Raw genomic sequence first — 25,539 nt, forward strand, 5'->3', positions numbered from 1 at the left:
TAAGTTATCCCTGGTATGTGTAAGAAGCATGTGGGTCCTCAACTATGACCCCAGTCATCAGCACATTATCATCATCAGCTGAAGGCGTCCACAGCAGTGCCCGCTCAAAACTCGCCTTTGACTCTGACTCGGGTCACCGTGACTCACTGGGGCCTAAAGTGCTTCCAAAGTGCTATTCTCTCTCCACTCTCAGACGAGACGTTTCCTCCTCCGTCACCACTTCACAAAGGGCCCAATCACTGGCTTGTTTTGCAAACAGACACTGAGGCTTATTTTTAGACTAGACTCCCTCTCTGAGACCCTCTTTAATTGGCCCGGGGTTCCATAGGCAGTTTTTTGAGGTGGGCATTTAAGACCGAATGTGTTAGAGACTGGATGCTGAGAAGGTTTACTGTGTGTGTGTGTGTGTGTGTGTGTGTGTGTGTGTGTGTGTGTGTGTGTGTGTGTGTGTGTGTGTGTGTGTGTGTGTGTGTGTGTGTGTGTGGAGGAAGGGTTGGGGTGTGGGTATGTCGGGGCTGAGGGACAATTAGGGTTAGAGGATTTACACTGTTAGCGAACCGAAGCCTCTAGGCCTCTACATAGCGCAGACCTGCAGCCACTACACAAGTTGAACTCCTGTTTACCCTTTCACCTCTGAAGCCTGAATGAACCCCCTGTTTACCCTCTCACCTTTGACCCCCTACTGACTGGACCAACGTCATGGTTAGCCTAGTGTAACCTCAGTAGTCATTCAGCAATCATGTGACATGGATGACCACTGAGGTAACACTAGGCTAACAATGACGTTGGTCCAGTCAGTAGGGGGTCAAAGGTGAGAGGGTAAACAGGAGTTCAACTTGTGTGGTGGCTGCAGATCTGAGTGTGTTGAGATGCCTTGGGGCTCTGTCTACCCAACAGATGCAAGAGTGCATTGTCCGTTGTGAGCAGTATCCTTCAACTCTCCTCTTCTCTCCTCTCCTCTTCTCTCTTCTGCTGTCACAACCTCTCCCCTCTTTTTGTTTTTTTTCTCTCGCCTATCCTCTTGTCTCCATTTCTCTTTCCTCCTTCCTACTTCAGTCTGCCTGTTTCATCTCCTCTCTTCTCCTCTTGTCCTCCCCTGTCCTCTCCCCTCCTCTCTTCTCCATATGTCTTCTCCTGCCCACTCCTTCTGTCCTGTCCTCCACTCTCCATGTGACTGTGAGTACTGCACCCACATGACTAACCCTCATAGTATTCACCCCCCTCCATCCATCTGGACGCTAGCTCCAGTGGCCGTGGCCTCTTTGGAAGCAAACAGCTTTAGTGTGTAAATCACCTGCAATCTGAAAGGTGTTTGGACCTCCTCGTCTTTACCTTGAGGAAGCATGTGCAAAGAGAGTGTTTTGACACAGTGTCCAGGAATAGACTCACCTTGAAGAGTATTTTGGGGTGGGGGGAGGCCGCTTTCTCGGAGATGTTTCTGCTAAAGCACCCATGTAAATCTGGTGTGCGCAGTTAACACACCGACAGTTCACACACCGACAGTTCACACACAAGACAGCAAGTTTACACTGTACACTGTACGTCTCACAACTTTGCTTTGGTTACAGAAGGGGTCAGAAAAAGTGCAGTACAGTACAGCATGCGTGTGTAACTTTCTCCTTTTTCTCCATCACAGTGCCGTAGCCAAAGACAAGGACAGGCAGAGCTTCAAGCTGCGCCCTGGCATGGACAAGAAGATCGTCATCTACGTCCAGCAGACATCCAACAAAGAGCTGGCCATTGAGAGGTACAAAACATACCCCATACCGTCCATTCCCCGTCTGTCCACCCCCCCCCACGTCAACCCCAAATGCACTCCCAACCTTCCCGTACGGTTTTCCATCTGCAGTGAGCCATGATTGAGTGATTTTTGGACCCAAACATCCTTCAGCTACTTATAACAGTGCCATGATTCCGTTAAAATTGATACACGGACGCTGGTTAATGTCCGTCTGCTTCCGAGCTTAAGTGTCCCGCGCCGGCCCATGGGGATGTGATGGATGGCTTGGCTTTCGAGTGCCAGCCTGCTCATTCTCCACGCTGGATATCATTGTTTGGGAATGTCGTGACTTTGCTTGGACTTGGTGTGTGTGTGTGTGTGTGTGTGTGTGTGTGTGTATGTGTATGCTCACTTCCTGTTCCGTGCTTGTTTTTCTGTGTGTTACAGGTGCTTTGGTCTGTTGTTGAGTCCAGGCAAGAATGTGAAGAACAGCGACATGCACCTGCTTGAACTGGTGGGTGTTTGGATGCATTTGGCATTTCCTGTTTTGGTGAATTGGGACCGCCATCACATGACCCCGACAGGCATCTATTTTTACTTGCATGGTTTTTGGTTTTCTTTGTAGTATTTGTTGGATTTTTCTCTACCCCCTCTCTTCTCTTTATCCCTCATTCCTCTCTTCTTAATTTCTTTCATCACTCTCTCCCCTCACTTCTCCTTAACTCCATCCTTCTTTACTTCACATCTTCTCCTCTCGTTCCTCCACTCTTCTCTTCTTCATGCCTTTTTTTCTCTTGCTCTCCTCCCCCATGCCTCTCCTTTCATTCTCTACTCACACTTCCCTTCTCCTTCCTCGTTCTTGTTCAAACTCTTCCTCTTACCTGTCTCCTGTCCCCGCCTCTCCTCTTCTCTCCTCCCCTGTAGGAGTCAATGGGAAAGAGCTCAGATGGGAAGTCTTACATCATCACAGGTAGTTGGAATCCAAACACACCTCACTTTCAAGCTGTCAATGAGGAGACACCCAAAGGTGTGTACACATTTCTACAACACCACTCGCTGACCATCAGCTTTCATCACATTTCATTCATCCTATTTCTACAACACCACTCACTAACCATCAGCTTGCACCACATTTCATTCATCCTATTTCTACAACACCACTCACTAACCATCAGCTTGCACCACATTTCATTCATCCTATTTCTACAACACCACTCACTAACCATCAGCTTGCACCACATTTCATTCATCCTATTTCTACAACACCACTCACTAACCATAAGCTTTCACCACATTTCATTCATCCTATTTCTGCAACACCACTCACTAACCATAAGCTTTCACCACATTTCATTCATCCCATTGTGAAAAACTGTCAAAATTAGTTTAATCAAAACATTATCTAATTTTCAGTCTGATTATCTCACTTCAATAGATCTAGTGCACTGTCAGGGGCAACTTGGTCTGTCATTGTAGCCTATCAAGAGGTTCAGTGCATATTTAAAATAGCAATCGTTAATGCTACACATTTTTAGATCAATTGCTGATGTGTTTCTGTGAGAATTTGCAGCGTTTTCGTCCCAAAGCCAAACAGAACATTCTTTTACTTTATATACTGATTATGTAAAAGATACAGTTATGTTTATATGCTGATAATCCAGACATATTTATGACTGGTCTCCTGGCTCCTGCAGATAAGTTTATATATACTACTGCAGTGTGTCTGTCCTCCTCCAGCACACAAGTTACATGCCCTGTGTGTGTGTGTGTGTGTGTGTGTGTGTGTGTGTGTGTGTGTGTGTGTGTGTGTGTGTGTGTGTGTGTGTGTGTGTGTGTGTGTGTGTGTGTGTGTGTGTGTGTGTGTGTGTGTCACCCTCCTTCTGTAGATAAGTTCATGTACATGACGACGGCGGTGGACCTGGTGATCACGGAGGTGGAGGAGCCGGTGCGCTTCCTGCTGGAGACGCGGGTCAGGGTGTGCTCGCCCAGCGAGAGGCTCTTCTGGCCCTTCAGCAAGCGCTCCTACACAGAGACCTACTACCTGAAGCTCAAACAGGTGAGGAGGAGCACACCTGACCTCACCTGACCACGCCTGTCACGCACAACACCTGACACGGACCACACCCGACACGCACAACACCTGACACGGACCACACCCGACACGGACCACGGACCACAGGAGGGTTCAGACTCATCTAGACTTGAAAATGCCGCCATATAAAGTTTCGTGACCTGCCAGGCTCGAGACCAGTTGGTATGACCAACACAGAGGCTACTGTGGTGGCCCTTTAGAAAATGAACGTGGGTAATATAATTAGTAATGAATAAATGGTTCCTTTTTGCAGGAGCCATGAGGCACAGTGTGGGAAGACACACTGAGGACCTCTGATAAAACTCCAGCGACAACCTCCTGGCTTGAGGAAATGTGTAATACCTAAACAATGGGCAACATGCTTCCTGAGCTCTTTAATGTGGATGCCCTCCATTATTTCTGAGGAGCTGTTGTAATTATCTGCCCAGAATGAACCATGTGCGGCTCTATTTCAATACCCTAAAGGTTAATGGAAAAGGAAATGCCTTGCAGGCGTGGGATATTATCACCGCTATGAGTTCATCATGGTGGTCATGCAAACACCACAGGTGCACAACGTGAACCTCGTTAATGAAGGCTTGGGGAAACAGTGTTTTGCCTTAATCCCTAAACCTCCAGATACTCCTTCTTATTTGAAAATTATTTTTTTGTCCATAAAATGAATTGTTGTCCATAACACCAGGGATCCCTCGCGCCAGATGCTCTAGTGGTAGTCCTCACTGCACACGTAGAGGTGTTAATGTAGCTGGCTGATGTCGGGACACATCGTCATGATCCACACAGTATTGTTGTGACTGCTATGAGACCAGACATGGTGTTGTATTCTGAGTGCGAGCGCATGGTTTACTTTGTCGAGTTCCCTTTTGAAGATGCGATTGAGGAAGGCTTAGAAAGGAAGAAGCTGAAGTATGCACAGCTGGTAGCGGAAGCGAGGAAACAAGGTTGCCAAGCACACACACAGGACCAGTGCATCGTTCAGACACTTAAATATTTAGTTCTATTCTATGTGAAATCTATTAGAAATCTTTACGAGGTGTTGTTGTGCCTGGTATTGACGTGAGTCTTAATCCATTGTGTGTGTGTGTCTGTGTGTGGGGGGGGGGCAGAAACAGCAGACACTTTTACTTTTTTACACTAAAGATATACACTTCCATCAGTGTGTATTAGGGGTGTGTTCAAAATATCGATACGGGGATACATCGTCGCGGGCCTCTTTACGATGCGTGTATCGATACGGAGGCGTCAGTATCGATACTTCACGTGAAAAAAAAAAAAATGTATTTATTTATTTATTTTTTTTTGTCTGTTTCTTTGTACAGCGTCTACTTGGTTCATGTGCCTGCCTGCATACTTTGCCCATCATCCAGTTGATGGTATAATTTGAAAGCAGAGTTTCTGTAGAATCCACATGAGGTGACAAATATGTTATGATGTACTGTCAAGGAGTTACAGGCAATTTTTTTTTGTTATAAGCCTAAAATATCGGGATACGTATCGTATACGTACGTATCGCATGTATCGCGATACATATCGTATCGCGACCCCTGTATCGGGATGCGTATCGTATCGCGAGGTGGTTGGCGATACCCACCCCTAGTGTGTATGCAACCCATGCCGTCTGTGTTGTCAGCGCCTTACTCTACAAGTTGATATACTCCAAACTGATCCCAGCGCTGTGTTCCTACTGTTTTGTGTTGAGTGTTCAGTTTGATATACTCCAAACTGATCCCAGCGCTGTGTCCCTGCTGTCTTGTGTTGAGTGTTCAGTTTGATATACTCCAAACTGATCCCAGCACTGTGTCCCTGCTGTCTTGTGTTGAGTGTTCAGTTTGATATACTCCAAACTGATCCTAGCGCTGTGTCCCTGCTGTCTTGTGTTGAGTGTTCAGTTTGATATACTCCAAACTGATCCCAGCGCTGTGTTCCTACTGTTTTGTGTTGAGTGTTCAGTTTGATATACTCCAAACTGATCCCAGCGCTGTGTTCCTACTGTTTTGTGTTGCTGTTGCCCAGCTGGAGCGCAAGGAGAGGAAGAGTAACACGGACACGCTGTACGAGGTGGTGAGTCTGGAGAGCGAGGCCGAGAGGGAGAGGAAGAAAACCACGGCCATGCCCAACCTCCTGCAGTCCGCCTCACACGGCTCCACGGTGCCCTCCCCACCTGAGGATGAGGAGGAAGGTGAGTGTGTGTGTGTGTGTGTGTGAGAGTTTGTGTGTGTGTGTGTGTGTGTGTGTGTGTGTGAATAGGGTGAATAAAAAGGGCTAAAGGCCTGCAGGTAGTTAAAACGTCCGGCTGACTGGTAAGAAACCGACTGCTTTTCTGTTCATTCTTGTCAATATAGTTTTACTGGTGTACCTAAACAACACTCTCTCTTTCTCTGCTTGCATCTCTCAGCCTCACTCTCTGTCTCTCCATCCCTCTCTCAAATTGAAATTTAGCTTTATTTAAGCTTTATTGGCATTACCATGTAACAGTATGCAATGTACAAACAATAGAACAAAATATAATACGTAAACATATTTGACACAGAGCTTTGTAGAAAATAGTAAGACTATTTTACTCTATTATTTATTTATTTTTTGTCAAGTGGCTGTCCTGTAAATGATGGCAGACTGTATCATATCATGCTGTTGTGTTTCCCCTAATATACATATACACATGTGGTTTGATAGTCATGAAACTAGGAATTTTCTCTTTAATCTCTCTCGCTCTTGTGCTCTCTCTCTCTCTCTCTCTCTCTCTCTCAGATAACGATGAGCCTCTGCTGAGTGGCTCTGGAGACGTGTCTAAGGAGTGTGCAGAGAAGATCCTGGAGACATGGGGAGACCTGCTGTCTAAATGGTGAGTGGCCCAGACAAGCCTGTCTGTCTCTCCTTTTTTTCTCTTCCTTTCTCCCCCCCTGAGAGGGGACAGGCAGCGCATGCATCAGCTGCCTGTCATGCGCATGATTCGCCGGGACGTGCTAACTCTTAGGCCAGATCAAGGCATTGATTGGTGTTGTATTATGGTCATTATCGTGATCATTTGTCTCAAAATAGCGCAGTAACCTAGCTTGCCAACATCCCCTATTAGCTATTTTGTGGTGCCAAGCAGTCAACCAAAAGGTGTAGCGCAACAAATGCACGAATATTGTGTTAATCATCAACCTTTAAAAAATAAGCTGATATCGAAAATCGAAAAAAGGGAAAATGCCTTGATATCAATACGAGGCAGGTTATCCCTGACTTAATGAGCAGTAACGGCGATCAGGAGTTGACTGAGAGCTCTTTTGTCATTGTGGCAGAGGGCACAGATAAGCTACATCTGGCTTAGACTACACCTATTGCAGACAGAGACTCTGCAAGCCAGCGTGCTGCGCCCCCTGCCTCCCCCCCCCCCCCCCCTCTCCTCCTTCTGCGTTCACATAACCCATCGTCCTCTTCACGTTGTGTAACATCCGCCGTCAACAAAAGGCCTGCGGTCCATTTATAAACAAATAGTGGAAAAGAGAGACATGAAGTACACACAGGCTGAGTGTGTAAGCCTCTGCATAAGCGTTTTCTAGGCCAGGTCATAAACTCAACCGTTCAGCTTTAGAGGTGCGCCTCAAGTGGACTATCTGTGCTGGCTATGTAGTGACACTGCTGAATTTTGAAAAAATCATTTGTCTTCCTACTAATTAGTTTAACCAGTTATGTTTATTTAATACATTTTTCTTTTGTATGAACATACATACTAGTGTACACAGGCAAATACATTTTTGACCCCCCCCCCCCCCCCCCCCCCACGTGAAGGCAAATAAATGATTCCTCAATCTTAAATCTTGAAGCAGGGGTTTTATAATGGGGCTGCCTGTCGTTAAGTGCCCAGGCGTTCACAGGAGGGGGGTTCTCTCTTTAAGACTCTGGGGTGAGTTTGTGGTTTGTAATGAAGGCTGGCATCTGGGAAACTCTGTTTCTGTCCACGTTTCTCTCCCTCAACAAGCAGCTGTCGGAATGAAGAGACAACGGAGCTAGAGAAGTGACACAGAAATAGCTCCGGCCCACAGAATTGTCTTTGATATTTCGGCTTCCTTCTGTTCCCGGGGAACTCTCGCAGAAGAACAAATTTCAACACATGAACACACACGCACGCACACACACACACACACGCACACACGCATACATACACACGTACAGTCGACACAGACACAGAAACAGACCCACACTCATACATGTACACACTGACACACACACACAAGCACCTACTTCATTCTAATTTGTAATTCATGGTTGGGAAATTAGATAGATATTTTAATCTTTGGAAGCAGGGGGAGTGTGTTTGTGTGTGTGTGTGTGTGGGGGGGGGGGGGGTCTGATCCAGAAATGGGGCCTTATTAAGATTATTTCCCCCTCCCATTACTCATTGTTCTTAATCAAAACCTCGAGATGAATTCAATTAAAAAGCAGAGGAATTTAATTACAGGATCTTACTGACTGGGGCCCGTTCTCCTTTGGCACAATGAGGTGACGTTTGTGCGTATGTGTGCGTTTTTATGTGTGCGTGCGTGTGTGTCTGCGTGCGTGCGTGTGTGTGTGTGCGTGCGCGTGTGTGCGTGTGTGTGCGTGCGTGTGTGCGTGTGTGTGCGTGTGTGTGTGCGTGTGTGTGTGTGTGTGTGTGTGTGTGTGTGTGTGTGTGTGTGTTTATGTGAGTGACGGAGAGGGAGAGAGAGGGAGCAGAGAAAGTGTTTGCATCATCTGGAATTTTACCCCCCCCCCTTCTCAGTCCTCACCCACAATCCCTGATTCCTCAAAGCCATGTTTTCCCGGCTTTACGGGAACTGAGCCTGGGCGCTGTTTCTGCCATGTTACATTCCCTCCATCATTCGTTCTTTAGCTCCCTCCTGCAGTCTACTGTCTACAGTGTCTCAGGTGTGGCCTCAGCTCATACACCACACCCCACATCCCCTGTCTACACACACACACACACACACACCCTTCCACCTCCTCCTCCACCCCCCCCGTCTCAGTGTGTTTTGCTGAAGTCAGCTGTGTCTGGGTAGTCAGAAGCTGGTTGAGCCCTTTTAGTAAGACTTTATTTATATAGCTTTTACTCATGTTTGAGAGTATGGGGGGCCATTTGCCTTTCTGTGCCCCTGTCTTTTTTAAGGGGGAACAGAAATCAGTGGATACTTTTGACAAATATTCCAACAGAAATGTTTACATAAAAAGGATTTAATTGGACAGTTATGGACAGTCTTTGCTAAATCCCTCTTAAGAGTTTTCCAAACCGCTAGCGTTTTTTCAAAGCTTTTCTCGCTCATTTACAGTGTCTAAGGCTACAGTGTGTGTGTGTGTGTGTCCGAGTGTGTGTGTGTGTGTGTCTCTGTGTGTGTGTGTGTGTGTCTCTGTGTGTCTGTGTCTGTGTGTGTGTGTGTGTGTGTGTGTGTGTGTGTGTGTGTGTGTGTGTGTGTGTGTGTGTGTGTGTGTGTGTGTGTGTGTGTGTGTGTGTGTGATGAACCGCTCACTGCATAGTTACACCCAGCTGGTCCAGCCCTGAAGGAGAGCTCTGCATCCTCTTACATCACACTGAAAGCGCCTATCAGAGAGGAAAATGCCACACGTTGTATAAGCTTAGCAATCAACAAGTACACACAGCACACCAATAAATAAATACTAAATAAGAGAAACATGCAATGGAGAGCCTGTGTTGCAATCCAGGGCCAGGGGCTTTGGCAGGACTCGGGTCATGCTGGATCTTTCCAGAATATTCCGGAAACAGCCCGGAGGTCGAATCTCCCTTCTCTATGAACGAGAGGTCAAGGGAGGTAAATGGGTTTTCTTGGACCTTCATTTTCCAAAGGATAAACGCAGATCTGGGCCTGCTGACAACCACAACAACAGATTTGTTTCCATGCTTGATGAAGTCATCAACTGAAAACAATGAAGAGGTTCAGAAGTGCCTGCATGACATCCGATATTATACTAGACATCTGCTCTCCCTGCTGTTCCCTGCACAGTTTTACACATATTCACTCAAGGCTCTCTCACACTCACACTCACACTCACACTCACACTCACACTCACACTCACACTCACACTCACACTCACACTCACACTCACACTCACACTCACTCTCACTCTCACTCTCACTCTCACTCTCACTCTCACTCTCACACTCACACTCACACTCACACTCACACTCACACTCACACTCACACTCACACTCACACTCACACTCACACTCACACTCACACTCACACTCACACTCACACTCACACTCACACTCACACTCACACTCACACTCACACTCACACTCACACTCACACTCACACTCACTCCGTCTATCTGTCGTTACCTTTTGTGTTTCATCCCTTTTCTTATTTCTCCTTGACTTACACTTTTGTCATGAGGTCCTCACTCTGTCTTTGCCTCTTCCTGCCTCTCTTTGTGTCTCTCGGTAGAATTTTGTCTTTCTGTTTTTCTCTGTCTCTCTCTCTGTCTTTCTCCTCTTTGTCACCTTTCTTTGAATCTCTTCAGTCTTGTACCCGACCCGCTCTTACCTCACCCTCTCTCTCTCTTTTTCTCTTTGGCTCTCTCTCTCTCTAATTCTCCTGAGGCTGGATCACATATTCCTGCCTTTTTTCTTCGTCTCATCTCTCCTCTACTCTCCTTTTTTTTTGTTCCCCTGGTACAGTGTGATATAATTGAGTCAGCAGCCATGACCTGCTGCTGGTCACAGGGTTGTGGAAGGAAGGGCAGAGAGAATGACTGTGAAAGAGAGGAGCCTTTGTGTTCCCTCGTTACTCTCTCTGGTCTAGGTACATAAATCCCTGCACCCCCCCTCTTCCCCCTCCCCCCTTCACCCCCTGAGGCAGAGTTAGAGACCTGTGTGTCTTTTGCGTTTGTTCCCTCTCGATGACGCCTTACCATGGAAACAGGGTGGCACACCCCGCAGGAGGTCGGTCAGTTGGTGTTTTGCAGAATGCCACGGTGGCGTCAGCGGAGCGGCTGCTGGAACAGCCGTATCCCGCGGGGACGTTGGAAAGGTCTTAAACGCCATGCAGCCAAGAGCCTCGCTCCGCTTGGGTTGTCTATTCACTCGCTGCTGTGGTTGATGATGTTTTTTTGGGTGGTTGTTTTTGTTTTTGTTGTTTTTTTGTGCACCAAGGGGTCAGAGGAGTCCTGGTGATAAAGTGCCCATGTTCAAATCCCCCCACTGGCATCTGTACAGCTGTTCCGCAGGCATGGAGCACCGTGGGCTGAGAAGCTGTGATGGTGTTTGTGTTCTTTGCATAATGGCATCACCGAGATCTGTTCAGTCAGACCAGTCTTACATGTGCTATTTAGCTTCTGTAATGAATGAATCAATCAATGACTGAATGGATGAGATGAATAAATGAAAATGGATCCTTAGGTGTTCAGAGGCACAGTGATCTACAAATAGTCATATAAAGGCGTTTGTGTTCCTGTAGCTCAGCTGGTACCAAAAACATTAGGGGCAGGGACGTGCACAGGAGTGGGCTTAGGTTGCTCGGGGAACTGCCCGTTTGCCCTCCTCGACTGAAGTTGCCCCTCCGAAGGAAATAAATATATTTGCGATCAGATGACGGGGGCGTGGCAGCGGCGGTTAGTGAGAGTTTAAAATGATATTGGCAAAATGTGCGATCAGATGACGGGGGCGTGGCAGCGGCGGTTAGTGAGAGTTTAAAATGATATTGGCAAAATTCGTGATCAGATGATGGGGGCGTGGCAGCGGCGGTTAGTGAGAGTTTAAAATGATATTGGCAAAATTCGTGATCAGATGATGGGGGCGTGGCAGCGGCGGTTAGTGAGAGTTTAAATTGATATTGCCAAAATTTGCGATCAGGGGACGGTGGCGTGGCAGCGGCGGTGAGCAAGGGCAGAGCAACTGCCCTTCAAAATTCCTGTGCACGTCCCTGATTAGGGGAGTGGATTTGATACGCATGAATGTCATATACTGAAAAATCTATCTAGCGGCACAAAATCATCTGCTAAGTGTATTGTGTATAGCTTTATAGTTGTGAGTATTTCGGATGTTCAATTTAGCATCACAAATCTGGTATCGGACTTCACTGAGATATTCATGTGCGGATTCACTTTACGGTATTGATGGAAACATAAATGAACATCATGCTATGTTAATGAAAATGTAGCCATCTGGCTAATTTCCATCTGCTCTCCCTGAGAAGGTTGATGAGGCCTTTGACACTTTTTGGTGTACAGCTTTGTCACAGCGTGCTCGAACATGACGTCCCTATGTTGGCCTGTTCATACTCTTCAGTCTTTAGTCTCACAGCAGCATGCACATGTGATGTGCAGCTTCACAAGGATGAGCTTGGAAGATAAGATTAGGTTTGATAAAGACTGACATTCCATGAGAAATGGCTCTCGTGTGCACTGAAAAAATGCAGCTTTCAAAAACAAGAAAAAAAGTAATACAATGGGGGATATATATCTTAAAATAAGCAAACGTATCTGCCAACAGAACAGGAAAATTTGACTTGCCAAGATAAAAAAAGAACCCACATATATCCTAAAACTAGTGTAACCAGACTAAAAACAAGTACATTGTCTTGATTTTTGTCATGTCTGATGTTCAGCTTAACTCACACAGGCGCTGACTTGTGGTGTACAGTGTCTAGAAACCGATCTGTTGTGCTTTTTTGGAAGGGAAGCACTCAGAATTGGAGAGCTATGCAATACTCCTATATTCTTTTCAGCTTTTCATTAAAAATTAGATATTGATTGGTTGATTGATTGATTGATTGATTGATTGATTGATTGATTGATTGATTGATTGATTGCCTGATTGCCTGACATGTCCGTTTAGTGGCTGAGGAAAATCCAGCATACTTCAAATTATGGTTGCAAAAGGGCGGAAACTTTCCGGAAATTTTCTGAAAACTTTCCATAGGAAGTTAAGCCTGGGAATTTTGGAAATGTTGACAATTTTTAAAGGCAAAAGTTAGCCTAACAGGGAACCTTAAATCTAGTTGAAAACGAGACTAGGCAAGCTTAGCTCAGCCGGACCCTAGATGCAGCTAGTTTGGAACATGGGAACATTGTCTACAAGAAACGTAAACCTATGACTTTCTGTTGTTTTTGAACGTCTTTGTCATTACCTAGCATATTGATTAATTGTTGAAGCCATGTTCATTTTACTACCAATTGTATGCACACTACAGGATGATGGGAATTGTTATTGTCATATATGACAAGGTAAATACAGTTAGTATAAATTACCTCAAAAAGTGTATTCTCATATATTCATGTTAATTCCCATGGAAAGTTTCAAGTAACTACTTCAAGTACATCTTTTAAATATCTAGTCTTTGTTTGTACACTGCTCCTGAAAGCATTTTCATAACTGATGATCTGCCCCTTATCTGGTTGCATTATTTCGTATTTATTTAGATGTTATTCAAAGTATCTTAGAGTACTCGGAGGTACACATTTTGATATTATTACTGATTTGGCTGTTCCTGAGGGCTGGAACCCTTATCCCAGTATTGATATTTACAGGCTGAGCTACTCAGGATGGAGCACAGCAAGGCTGGCTTGTGTGGGGAATGTTAAAAAAAATAAATAATTCTAAGCAGCACTGAACTGTGCAGTGTAGGGGTTCTTAAGCTCATTGATTTCAACGACCCCATGGCCATGTCGGGACTCATAAAGAAACTTCTCATCAGAGCAAAGTCAAAGACCATATCACCAGAGCTTTACTTTTACAATGAAAAGAGCGATTGTGCGTATCATTGCATGGCAGTCAATTTTCCCAGTCACTTTGATCAGCATCTGACAAACAAACAAACAAACATACATACAAACATCTTGTACTATGAAGGGTGTAATGCCTTGTAGTGTAACCCTGTTCCTGCTTCATCTCTGATCCCCCTTCAGGCACTTGAATTTGGCGGTGCGGCCCAAGCAGCTCCCGTCGCTAGTCCGCAGTGGCATCCCAGAAGCCCTAAGGGGCGAGGTGTGGCAGCTCCTGGCCGGTTGCCATAACAACGACCATCAGGTGGAGGAGTATCGGACGCTCATCACAAAAGTAGGTCCGCCTGATGTGTGATTGTGGTGAGGGCCCCAGGGCTGATGAAAACGGGGATATTTTTAGGGCGATACCAAGCTTTGTGCGTGTCATGTATGTACCATTTGGTGTGTCATTACGTGTGTTGGCTTTGTATGGGCTTTGTTTTGAGGTGTGTCATGAAAGTTTGACCATTCATAAAAGTTAAATATGAGGTTGACTAAGGTTTCAAGTGCAAAATATGTTGATACCATGCTCTGTGTGTGTGTGTGTGTGTGTGTGTGTGTTTATGGCGTGTGTGTGCTTCTGCCGTGTGTATGTTTGTGTGAGTGTTTTTGGCGTGTGTGTGTGTGTGTGTGTTTGGGTTTCTGACGTGTGTGTATGTGTGTGTGTGTTTCTGGCATGTGTGTGTGTGTGTGTGTGTGTGTGTGTGTTTATGGCGTGTGTGAGCTTCTAGCGTGTGTATGTTTGTGTGTGTGTTTTTGGCGTGTTTGTGTTCTGACGTGTGTGTGTGTGTGTGTGTGTGTGTGCGTGTATTTATGGGGGCTAGAAAGGGTCTCCTTTGACGTGGCTTGCAAGTGTTATGTAAGCAAACTGTTGATCCAGTTGCCTTCCATCTGGTCTCACTCTGCTTCATGAAGATGGCGGAGTGATTGTTTGTACAGGACCATTAGATGAGCTGAGATGTTGTTGGTTCGGATCCTTCTGCAGAAACTTGGCCTTGGCCCATTGTGATAGGCTGGCTGTGAGAGGTTCAAGCCTGTTCCCCAGCGACCATGAGAGGAATGCCAGATATTCCTAATCCCTGAACTTTAAATGTTTGGTGTTTGTGTTAAGGGGGGTAAACTGATATGTTTGAGTGATCAGTGGTATTGTGTGTTTGGGGGAAGGTATAAGTAAGATTACTGTGTGAGTTTGTTTTATCGAGAGTGTTGTGTGACTCAGATGTTCTTTTTTCATGGCAAGTCGGTGTGTGTGCGCCTGTGCCTGTGCCTGTGCCTGTGCCTGTGCCTGTGCCTGTGCCTGTGCCTGTGCCTGTGCCTGTGTCTGTGTCTGTGTGTGTGAGAACAGCAGGGTATCTGTGGTGCCTCTCCTCTCCTTTGCCAGGTGCAGTATGGGAAAGGACGGCTGCTTTTCCACTACATCGCCTCACATCACAGACTAAGCTGTTCTAGGCAACCGGCAACCATCTCTCACACACAAACACAAACACACACACACACACACACACACACACACACACACACACACACACACACACACACACACACACACACACACTCCCTTTATCAAACCCAGTTAGGCTCCTTCCTCTCTGTCTGTCCTCTCCTCTCCCTTGCTATTTCTGGGGACCTGCCTTTTTATCATGGCCCTCTTTCTCTCCCTCCCTCCCTTTCTCATTATCTCTCTCCCTCTCCCTATCTCTCTCTTTCAACAGACATACACATGCTTCAGCGTTTTCATCCCTTTCTCTGGTTCCAACATTTGACTTGCCTTTCCTCCACTTCCTTTATGCCCTGCTTTAAGTCTTTCATATTTCCCTTCAATTTTTTCTCCTTTTAGAAATGCCTTCACCAACACTCCCCCTCTCTCTCTCCTCCCTTCTTTATCTCCCTCTCTCTCTTTGAGTGTCACCCCACTGCTGGTGCTGCTGTTCAGCTGGACACAGTGCAGGCCTTGCTGCTAAATAAAGCACCATGAGAGTGTGTGGGAGTGAAAGTGAGTGAGTGATTGTGAGTGTGATTGTGAGTGTGAAAGTGAGAGAGTGAGAGAGTGTGAGAGAATGTGTATGTGTATGTGTCTGTCAGCATTACACAATCTAACCTGGCCTCTGTGGATCCCCCTGTGGAGGATTCCCACTCTGTGATACTTTCCCACCTGACTTGAACCCGACTTAGCCACAGATCCAGAGTCAGCTGCCATATGGGCTCTGCCGCCGCTGCCCCTCAACTGATCTGGAGTCAGTTCTGTGCGCTTCTGGAACTTCTAAGCATCATTGAATGTTGCCAATATTCTTATCCCAAATTGTTGGTTCCCCATGGTGACAAAGTGAAATGTTTTTTTTTTCCGGGTGTCTTATGAATTAGTTTGTATGGAAGAATTATGTGTGTAGAAAGCTAAAAAAAAACAAATGTGTGTTGTTTTTCTGCATGGCTGAGCTGGCGACCCCCACAGGGGCATTCTGCCCTACATGCGCCACATGTTCCACAGACTGGTCAGCTAAGTGGTCCCCGTCTAGAGGAGAATAGGTAGATGCTTAGAAAGAAACATCAATGCCTGCGAGCGAAATTCATATACTTTTTCATTTGTGGACCAGTCTCAGAGTTAAGATTAAAGCCAGAAAGCACATTTGATCCTTTCCTACTCTGTCATTTTAATGTATCTTCGCTCTGATTTGTGCTAGATCATCCAGCATTTCATTCTAAAAAACAGGATGTCTCATTTATTTGAAGGTTCATATAGGAGTGCCTGTCATCTCCTTGGCAACACTGGTGGGAAAACCAGAACGAAAAAATCACATGGCCTCTCCAGTTGGCTCTTCGAGTGGAAGGGAAAAGAGGTTGAATTGTTGACTGCTTTCACCATATCTGTAACCGATACAAGATACAAGGAATTGAATTGAATTGAATTTGGCGAAATGAATCGCATTAGTTGGAAACCTCTTCATACTGCATTACGAATAAAACACCAGACCTTTTTTACTCCCCCATCATAATTCACATTATATGAGGGGAAGTCATTCGTTCCAGCGTCACATCAGGGACTTGGACGCAAGACCCAGGTCATCAATAACAGCCACATTGTTGTGGACAAAGCCTAATTGACGTCATCTTATCAATAACTTCTGCTTCATAAGAGCTATTTGAAGAGAATGTAGCGTAATCTGCAGTGAATGATTTTAGTTTACTGATTAGGGTTGTTCTTGTTCCTGTTTGGTCTCTTGCTGAGTTGCCGAATTGGCGAAATCAAATCTGCAAAAACATCTCTGCAATCCTTTACATTTTGTGTACAAAGGGGGCATGCAAGGACACTCAATAGGTGGAAGGAAAGCACAAGAGAGGGTAATTGTAAAGTGTGGGACCTTTTGGGGTCTGTGGATGTTTTTTCACCACCAAAGACCAATGTAGAAATGGCTGGTGGTTTCCAAAATTTGCAAGAATCGAAAAACAAGTCTGTAATTCACACAAAGGGAGATGGATTATCTGACTGTTGACAACAATGGGCCAACAATACAGTCAAGTCACTAGAATCAGATATACATCCACTGGCAGAATCCAAGATGGTATTAGACACAAAAGCCACCTTGAAGATGGGATGAAGTATTTTATAATTGTAGATGCCAATTATAAGAAACATATATTGCAAAAAGTAAGAAACTATGGCTGCAAGGCCTTTTACCTCACTAAAAGGACATCCTGTCAACTGTCGAAATCACAAGTGACATGCTTGAGAAACATGGAAATCATCCTAACATGTAATCTGAATATAGACTACCTATTATCCAACTGTCCATTAAAATAGAGGCTCATTAACATAGCCTATATATGCGATCTGAAACTGAAGCTAAACCAGCCAACTTGAATAAGTACTAATGACAGGTATCAAAAAATTCCTCTAGCATTGACCACATTAACATAAATAGAATGGGATCTTACTCTGCCAAAGCTATATCAGTTCCCAAAGGTTTCAGTGATCACAATGTAGTGGCCATTGCGTGATAGGGTCACACACACCAAAAGCTAAGGGAAAGGTCATTTTGACATGGTCTTACAAGAATGCTTCTCAAGAGGTCTTTTTAGAGAACATGTTCATGTTTTCATACAATCAGAAACAGATGTAGCATTACAAGCATTTATATATATATAATCTATATACAGCCGCGGAAAAAATTAAGAGACCACTTCAAAATTGTCAGTTTCTCTGGTTTTACTATTTATTGGTATGTGTTAAAGTAAAATGTACATTTTTGTTTTATTCTCATCAGAGAAGACGAACTAGGAGACCCTCCAGTCCGCTTTGGTTCAATCCTTATGGTCTTTTACAAACCTCAGCCAGGCAAAGTACAACGTTGTCCCGGAAGAAAAACTTGCTTCCTTTTGCTCTGACAATGTTCCCCAACACTGAGAAGTGTTTTTTCCAGCAGGGCAATGCTCCATGCCACACAGCCAGGCCAGTAAAGGTGTGGATGGAGTATCACCAGATCAGGACCCTGTCATGGCCAGCCCAATTTCGAGACCTGAATCCCATAAAAAAAACTCTGAAATGTGATCAAGAGGAAGATGGATGGTCACAAGCCATGAAAAGAAGCCGAGCTGCTTGAATTCTTGCGCCAGGAGTAGCATAAAGTCACCCAACGGCAATGTGAAAGACTGGTGGAGAGCATGCCAAGACACATGAAAGTTGTGATTTTAAATCAAGGTTATTCCACCAAATATTGATTTGAAGTTAAAGCATTAGTATTGTGTAGTTTAAAAATGAATATGAGCTTGTTTTCTTTGCATTATTCGAGATCTGAAGACACTGCATCTTTTTTGCTATTTTGACCAATTGTCATTTTTCTGCAAATAAATGATCTAAATGACAATATTTTTATTTGAAATTTGGTAAGAATGTTGCCAGTAGGTTATAGAATAAAACTAAAATGTACATTTTACTTTAACACATACCAATAAATAGTAAAACCAGAGAAACTGATAATTTTGAAGTGGTCTCTTAATTTTTTTCGCGGCTGTATATACGCTAAAGCTATTACATTAAATAATATACTGGGTAAAAACATCTGATGGAATCTGAGACTGGTAGCACCTTCATCACTAAATCAATAGACCTAATTAGTCATATGAAATGAGTACGTTATTAATAAAGTCACTGTCACAGTAGCGCTACTTGAACATACATACAACATTGTTTTCGTTTCCTTTCGGCCCGTAAATTGCTCAATGACTGGTTAAAGTAAAGTCATTGTCAGCAGAGCCAATGCTTTTAGCCTCTCCTGTGTCATGGTGTTTCTGAGAAAAGTTTTATAATTCTTTTTTTTAACATCTCACTCTCATTATGTCCTTGCAAAGCCAACTCAAAGGCTCCAAAACAATGTACACAGTCTATTATTCCGGACAGGATGTCTCGATTTTCTGTCACTTCTTTGTTGTACCTTCCAATGCTAATCCTGTAGCCTTCATCTAGCTGTTCAGCAATGTACCTCCAGTAGTACCTGTCAGCTAGCTAACGATGGTGGGTGTGAACAAGAAAGACAGCTGCTAGAATGTTCCTATTCATTAAGCCAAAAAACATATAAACTAGTGCTGTCAGTTTAACTTGTTATTAACGGCACTAACGCAACCCCATTTTAACGCTGTCAATTTCTTTATTGCGCGTGCACTTTATAATTTTATTTTGTACCGCCCTGTTTGGCAATGCTGTTTTTCAATAAAATAAAACATTGCATAAAGCAAGCCAATACAGAGCATTCAAATAAAATAAAAATGATGGAAAAAAATAATTGAAGGGACATTTAGAATAGATACAAATTTGCGATTAATCATATTAATCAATATTTAAATCGTTTGACCGCACTAATATAAACGGTACAAATTCGCTGGCAATAAAAGTAGGTGTGTCTGGGAGAACTGCGAGCTGTGCCCTGTAGAAAAAAAATCTGAAGCAACCAATGGACCCTTCCGCAAACTCCGCCCCCCTTAGCAACGGTTGCTATATCAGTCAAGCATTCACGTTTCCCAGGTTCTCAGCATTGGTATGAATGGCGTGGCAACATGTTTTCAATCGTGTCAATTTCAGCTCTACCCAAAGAAATCACAAGCATTTTTTGGAAAAACGGCAAGATCTCAGATCGAAGCAGGCAAAAGGGTCTGCAATATGCTTATATAGGCTACAACCACGACATTACATGCCGTGTTTGTAGACAGACAAATGCTAAGGCTAACAGGTTCATTCCAGCTATGTTTATTTGTTCTATTATCTACACAGTCGCCGCTACGCAAACATGTAAGGTGGTAAAACTGAATTGTATTTTAAGCAAGGGTTTTCTCACGTTTTCGATGCAGTGGGCAGATTTTAGCTACATAGCTTCTGAACAAAGTAGGTGCTTCTGTTTACGTTGCTGACATTCAGCTGATGGGGGGGTCGTCCACATTGTTTGATCCACAGCAGGCATTTCTCTCTCTGGGTCTTGGGTTTCGGGAAGGGATAAAATGTTACCCCTCCCTCCAGCCTTTTTGGAAAGCGGCTGTCAGAATTACACACTACATAAGCGCAACGTTTCATTTTCTCTTTTCGAGCAGACGTCTCTCTCATTGACTTCCATTCATCAAAATGGCTCGCTTGACTGAGGTCCCGAGCTTAGTAACCGTTGCTATGCTATGATTGATCAGTTACCGTTTTGGGGAGTTGTCGCGGAAGGGTCCATTAGAGAAGAGCCTGAGGTCAACTGCTTGCCAAAAGTTGAAGGACTTGCCTAAACTTTGGTCAGTGCCCTTCACCCAGGAAGCATACATATTTATTCGGAACCAATTTTTAATGAATGTTCACATGACTACCATGAATGGCTTGATTATTATGATTTTTCTGCTTTTCGGACCACAGGAAGAATAGCGGGGCTGTACATCTCAACTATGGCAACCGTAAACAATAAGAGAGTTTGTTATTTTTATGTGATTTATCTTTCTCCCACGGGCCGGACTTGCCCCCTCCATTGACTGAGTGACTGGCAGACGGACAGACTGACTTACTCATTGTTTACTGTGTTATTGTCCAAAGCAATCATGGCATTAAAGATATTACCCTATTATCAGTATGCTCTTAAGCAGAAGAGCCCACAACCTACTAGCATGTTCCTCTACCAGTTGAGGAACAGCGATACAGATTACAGGGCAACATTTCCAAATTCCTGATAGCCGTTCGGGCAGGCATTCTTCCGATTTTGGTTGCCCACAAGTAAATACACTAGCCCAAATTTAAAAAACCAACAAGAAACATTTACAATAATCATTCAGTGTAGGACAACACCGCACAAGCTAACCAAGTCCAAACGAACTAGCAAGGCATAAAGGCCATAGGGAAAGTACAAGCCAGCATCGCACAGCAAAGCATGGAGCTACAAGGACTCAGTGTTAGCATAGCTAACTGTAGTGTAATTGAGCTTTTACAGATGATGATGTTATAGTGTACAACAGATGACTGGGTATGTATAGTGAGATATAATGCATAGCCGTGCTATAAATAAGGCAGGCAGCCAGTACGCACTGTGTAGAGCACAGCACAGCATAATATTGATGACCAATTAGAGAAGAGCCTGAGGTCAACTGCTTAGTAGTAGCTCCTTTGTAGCTCAGCTTTCCCACGTTTCCACCAAGCTGACCACATCACTCAAGGATGGCTTGTGGTACGCTGGATGCATATGCTTCATCTGTGCATCCTCTACCCCCGCGGCATCAGAGCTCTGAACGTCAGCAGTGGCCGCGCTGTGATTCAGCAGCTGAGGCCTAAAGGCCTGCAGGCCTGACCCAGAAAGAGCACGGACTAGGGCCAGCTGACTTCACCAGGACACTAAGCATGGCCAGAGGCTGTCCAAACATCTCTTCCCAGGCCTCGTCCATTGGCTTCGCCAATAGAAACAATGTACTATGCATTATATGCATATGATTGGAAGAGATAGTAATATAATTAGGTATGCGTCACAACCCTGTGGCATGTTGTTAGGTATTCCATTACATATAAAATGGAATATACAATACTCAGTATAATATACAGTTATACCTTCTGACGTATATTGTGTTTTTACATTATGTAAACATTTGGTTTGAATATGCAATCTTCCTCAGCGTCAGTCTGGTCAGATCAGTCAGGGTCATACACACACACACACACACACACACACACACACACACACACACACACATACACACACACACACACACCCCAGCTGCACCCTGTTTGAAACAAAGCATACTAGAGTTCAGCTTGACATCCATGAAGCCACAGAAGGATCTTATGAAAGCAGTTCATCTTGAACTGGGTAAACTCCTGTCTGAATCCACTTTAGGCAAAAAAAGTGGATGGGGTGAAAAGAGAGAATCTAGTCTCTCTCCCTCCCACCCTCCTTCTATCCATATTTCTTTATATATATATAAAAAAAAACTATATATATGTATATATAGTTTTGTCTCCTGGCCAATGTGCCCAGTTCTGTCATATCAGGGTTATGCTCTGTGAAAGCTCTTCCCAGAAAGACACAGATGAACAGTGAGCGAGAGGGGGGGGGGGAGCATTTTCCTTCAAGCCTGTGTTATTTCTTGTAATGCTTTTTATATCCACCCTCAAGTCAGAGTTGTTTTTATTCTTTTCCAGTATTTCTCGCTGTCAGCTGAAGGGGTGAGCTCTCAGACCCTTCATTGAAACGGACCCCCCAGAGAAAAACACAACGCTGACAGTTTCCCTAGCCCAACAGCAGAGTAGCAGAGTCACTGTTAAGTTCCATGGGTGCCTCAGTCACCCCCCAAAAAATACTGTTTACAAGGAGGAACGCTAGCGTCTTAGTGAAGGCTGGTGGGTTGTCTGTTCCTTTGGAGATTAGGAAGGTGTGAAGAGATGGTAAAGCTTCACTGATGCTTAGCAGACAGCTCTTTCCAGTACAGGAAGGGGGCAACGTTCGGCATCGTGAGGCAGGTGTGTGTGTTTGCAGTACAGTGCGCACATCATGTTAAAGGACACATGTGGTGTGTGAGTGTAAGTGACTGACTAAGTGAGTCAGTGACTGACTGACTGACCATGTGTGGGGGAAGGGCCTTACATTACCAGATGCTTGAAAGTACATGTGATTTTATATTTAGTGTGTGTGTGTGTGTGTGTGTGTGTGTGTGTGTGTGTGTGTGTGTGTGTGTGTGTGTTTGTGTGTGTCTGTCTGTGTGTGTTGGCAGTACAATGCATTTACCATGCTGAGCACACACATTGCTCCGGGGTGATTGTGTGTGTGTGTGTGTGTGTGTGTGTGTGTGTGTGTGTGTGTGTTTTTCTCTGTATGTGTGTGTGAAGGATCCCACAGAGGAGAGTTGTGGTGACAGTGCCCCTGCGGTTTGTTGGCGTGGCCGTGCACACACTGCGTCTCTGCTGGGCACAGCCATGTCAGATGCCATTATGTCAAGTCAACATCCTGGGGTGTGGGGGTCCCAGGTGGTCACAAGATGTTCTCCTCTCCCATTCCCCTGCTCATTCTCGTTCTCTCTCTCTCGCTTTCTCTCTCTCTCTCCCCCTCCCTCTCTCCCCCTCTCCCCCTCTCTCTCCCCCCCCCCCCTCTTTCACATGCGGATGCTCGCTCTCTTGCTCTCTCTCTCTCTCTCTCTCTCTTTCTCTCTTTCTCTCTTTCTCCCTTTCTCTTTTTCACTCACACATACACACATGAATATACGAATGCGCCGAATAAGTACAGTAGAAATGTCATTGCGTGTGCGCCCGCGCTCTCAAGCGTGTAACAAATGTACGCATTGTTGACCAGGCTGTTTTGATTCAACCACCTTGAATAATCTATACTCTGGCCTCCACCAGAACTCTTATTTGTTAATCTGTAATCTGTGATTATACAATTTTTTTTCATCTCTGTATTCCTTCATCTTTTTTGGTAATTTTTAGATGCCGTACCTGTATGAGTTTGTTGTTACTGGAAGGGATGCCCGCTCTCTCCGCCTTGTTCTGGCCAGCATGATATCATTGTGCTACAGAATGACATAATCACCGCTCAATAGACGGAAGCATTGGTCATGTTGGAATGAGAGAGATTGTTATCGCCAGTGTGTAGTAATAGCAGAGGTAGGACCTGCCAATTCTGTCTCAGTGTGTTTTAGAGGAGTGTGTTTCTGTGTGTGTGTGTGTGTGTGTGTGTGTCTCTGTCTGTGTGTGTGTGTGTGTGTGTGTGTGTGTGTGTGTGTGTGTGGGTGGGTGGGTGGGGAGGAAGAGAATCTTTTTTTTTTTTCTGTGTGTGTCACTGGGAGACAGTGTTTTGTGTACGATTGTGGGTGTGGGTGTGGGAAGATGAAGAAGAAATAGTGTTTGTGTGTGAGAGGGAGACTGTGTGTTTATGTCTGAAGGTGTGAGTGTGTATGTGCGTGGATGTGTAAGGTGTTAGGGGTATATTGATTATGATGTGACAAGACCGGTGCAGGCGAGAGCCCTGGTCCCCTCAGCTTTATTAAGCTGTCATTGAAACAGATTTCATATCAGCCTGTCACATGAGACAAAAATATCACTCCTGCACCTCATTTACCATTCTCCACTCTTCATTCTCTCTCTCCATTTTCTCTCCCTCTCTCTCTCTCTTCTCTCTCCTCTCCCTCTCTCTCCTCTCTCTTCTCCCTCTCTTTTCTCTCTCCTCTCCCTCTCTCTCCATTCTCTCTCTGTCTCCATTCTCTCTCTCTCTCCATTCTCTCTCTGTCTCCATTCTCTCTCTCTCTCCATTCTCTCTGTCTCCATTCTCTCCATTTTCTCTCTCTCGCCATTCTCTCTCTCTCCATTCTCTCTCTGTCCATTTTCTCTCCATTCTCTGTCTCTCTCTCTCACACAATCATCCGCTCGTTCACTTACACATTACTAACTGCCATCAAATCCCTTGGTGCCGCCCAAGCTGAGGCAGCAAAGCTTCAGCTCATCCATTTTGCGAACCTGCTCCTCATCGAGAGCGATGCTAATAAAGTTTCACTCTCCTTGCGGAGGTACCCCTCTGGGTAGTGGCAAAACCTGGTTTTGATGAGCAGGCACGTTTAAGGCAGACATCAGATTAATTCAAAGATGTATTGTCACGGTAAGAACAGGCCTGGCTCTTCTGATTTCCCAACACACTTTGCATGGACTCCCTGTAAACCTATGAAAGCTCCTCTACCGTCGACCGACATTGGCAGTTTTGGACATTGTGTACCCTACTGCTCTGTCCCTATGTGACATCTATCCTCCATGAGAGCACCCCCCCTCCCTCCCTCCCTCCCTTGTCTGCCTGCTTCTGTGGGACAGGACATCCGAAGTGGCGGGCGCTGGCCACATTAGTGCCAGGGTTAGTTTGTCTCTGTGCGCGAGCAGCGAGGGAGCCTGTGGTTTGTGCCCGTGTTCGCATGTACCAAACTCACTAATAAGCTGATTAGGCCATGGCAGAATGACGGGTCATCTGTTTTTGTCGAGCAGCCCCTGCACACACCACCTGACCTGACCGAGGCTATCCGAAGCGGCGGGCGCTAGCCACATTAGCGTAAGTGTTTGCATGTACTGAACTCACTAATGAGCTGGTTAGGCTGCGGCCACAGCAGAAGGGGGGTCAGTTTTTTTTTGTTGAGCACACACCACCCGACATGACTGGGTTGCCCGCCCCCCACCCTCAGTCGTAATTAGGAAGGAACTAATAAGCTCATTAGTCGGGTACGGCTGAGAATGAATGCCACGGGAGCGGACTGGGAGAGCTTTTAGCCAGCCAGCCAGCTAGCCGGGCAGGTCGTGACCCCCCGTGGAGAGTGAGGGAACAGAACGTATGAGCAGATTGAATCGCTCCCATTCATCGCGGGGCCCGTCTCATTCCACAGTCGCAGTGCGGCCAGTGAAACCGAGTGTAATGGTCGATTTTTCAGAAATGTCTCGCCGGCCTCCTTTTGTTGTTGTTGGGCACTTTGTTGTTCTGCCCGCTGGGTTTATATTTGAATACCGGGAGAGTGTCCAGAAGGAGAA

The 25,539-nt window shown here is 45.1% G+C and overlaps 1 protein-coding gene across 4 annotated transcripts in view; it reads left to right on the top strand.

Moving 5' to 3' along the window:
• rabgap1 (RAB GTPase activating protein 1) overlaps positions 1-25,539 on the top strand; it is a 98,248-nt gene that overhangs the window by 19,066 nt on the left and 53,643 nt on the right. For all 4 annotated transcript variants that reach the window (XM_080848200.1, XM_080848201.1, XM_080848199.1 and 1 more), the window contains 7 exons: positions 1,637-1,747; positions 2,168-2,234; positions 2,645-2,747; positions 3,607-3,776; positions 5,826-5,991; positions 6,561-6,654; positions 13,695-13,845. In XM_080848200.1, the coding sequence (XP_080704326.1) occupies positions 1,637-1,747; positions 2,168-2,234; positions 2,645-2,747; positions 3,607-3,776; positions 5,826-5,991; positions 6,561-6,654; positions 13,695-13,845 (862 nt within the window). The remainder of the gene's footprint in view (positions 1-1,636; positions 1,748-2,167; positions 2,235-2,644; positions 2,748-3,606; positions 3,777-5,825; positions 5,992-6,560; positions 6,655-13,694; positions 13,846-25,539) is intronic.

This window comes from Sprattus sprattus, assembly GCF_963457725.1.
Source record: "Sprattus sprattus genome assembly, chromosome: 11".
Lineage (NCBI taxonomy): Eukaryota > Metazoa > Chordata > Actinopteri > Clupeiformes > Clupeidae > Sprattus > Sprattus sprattus.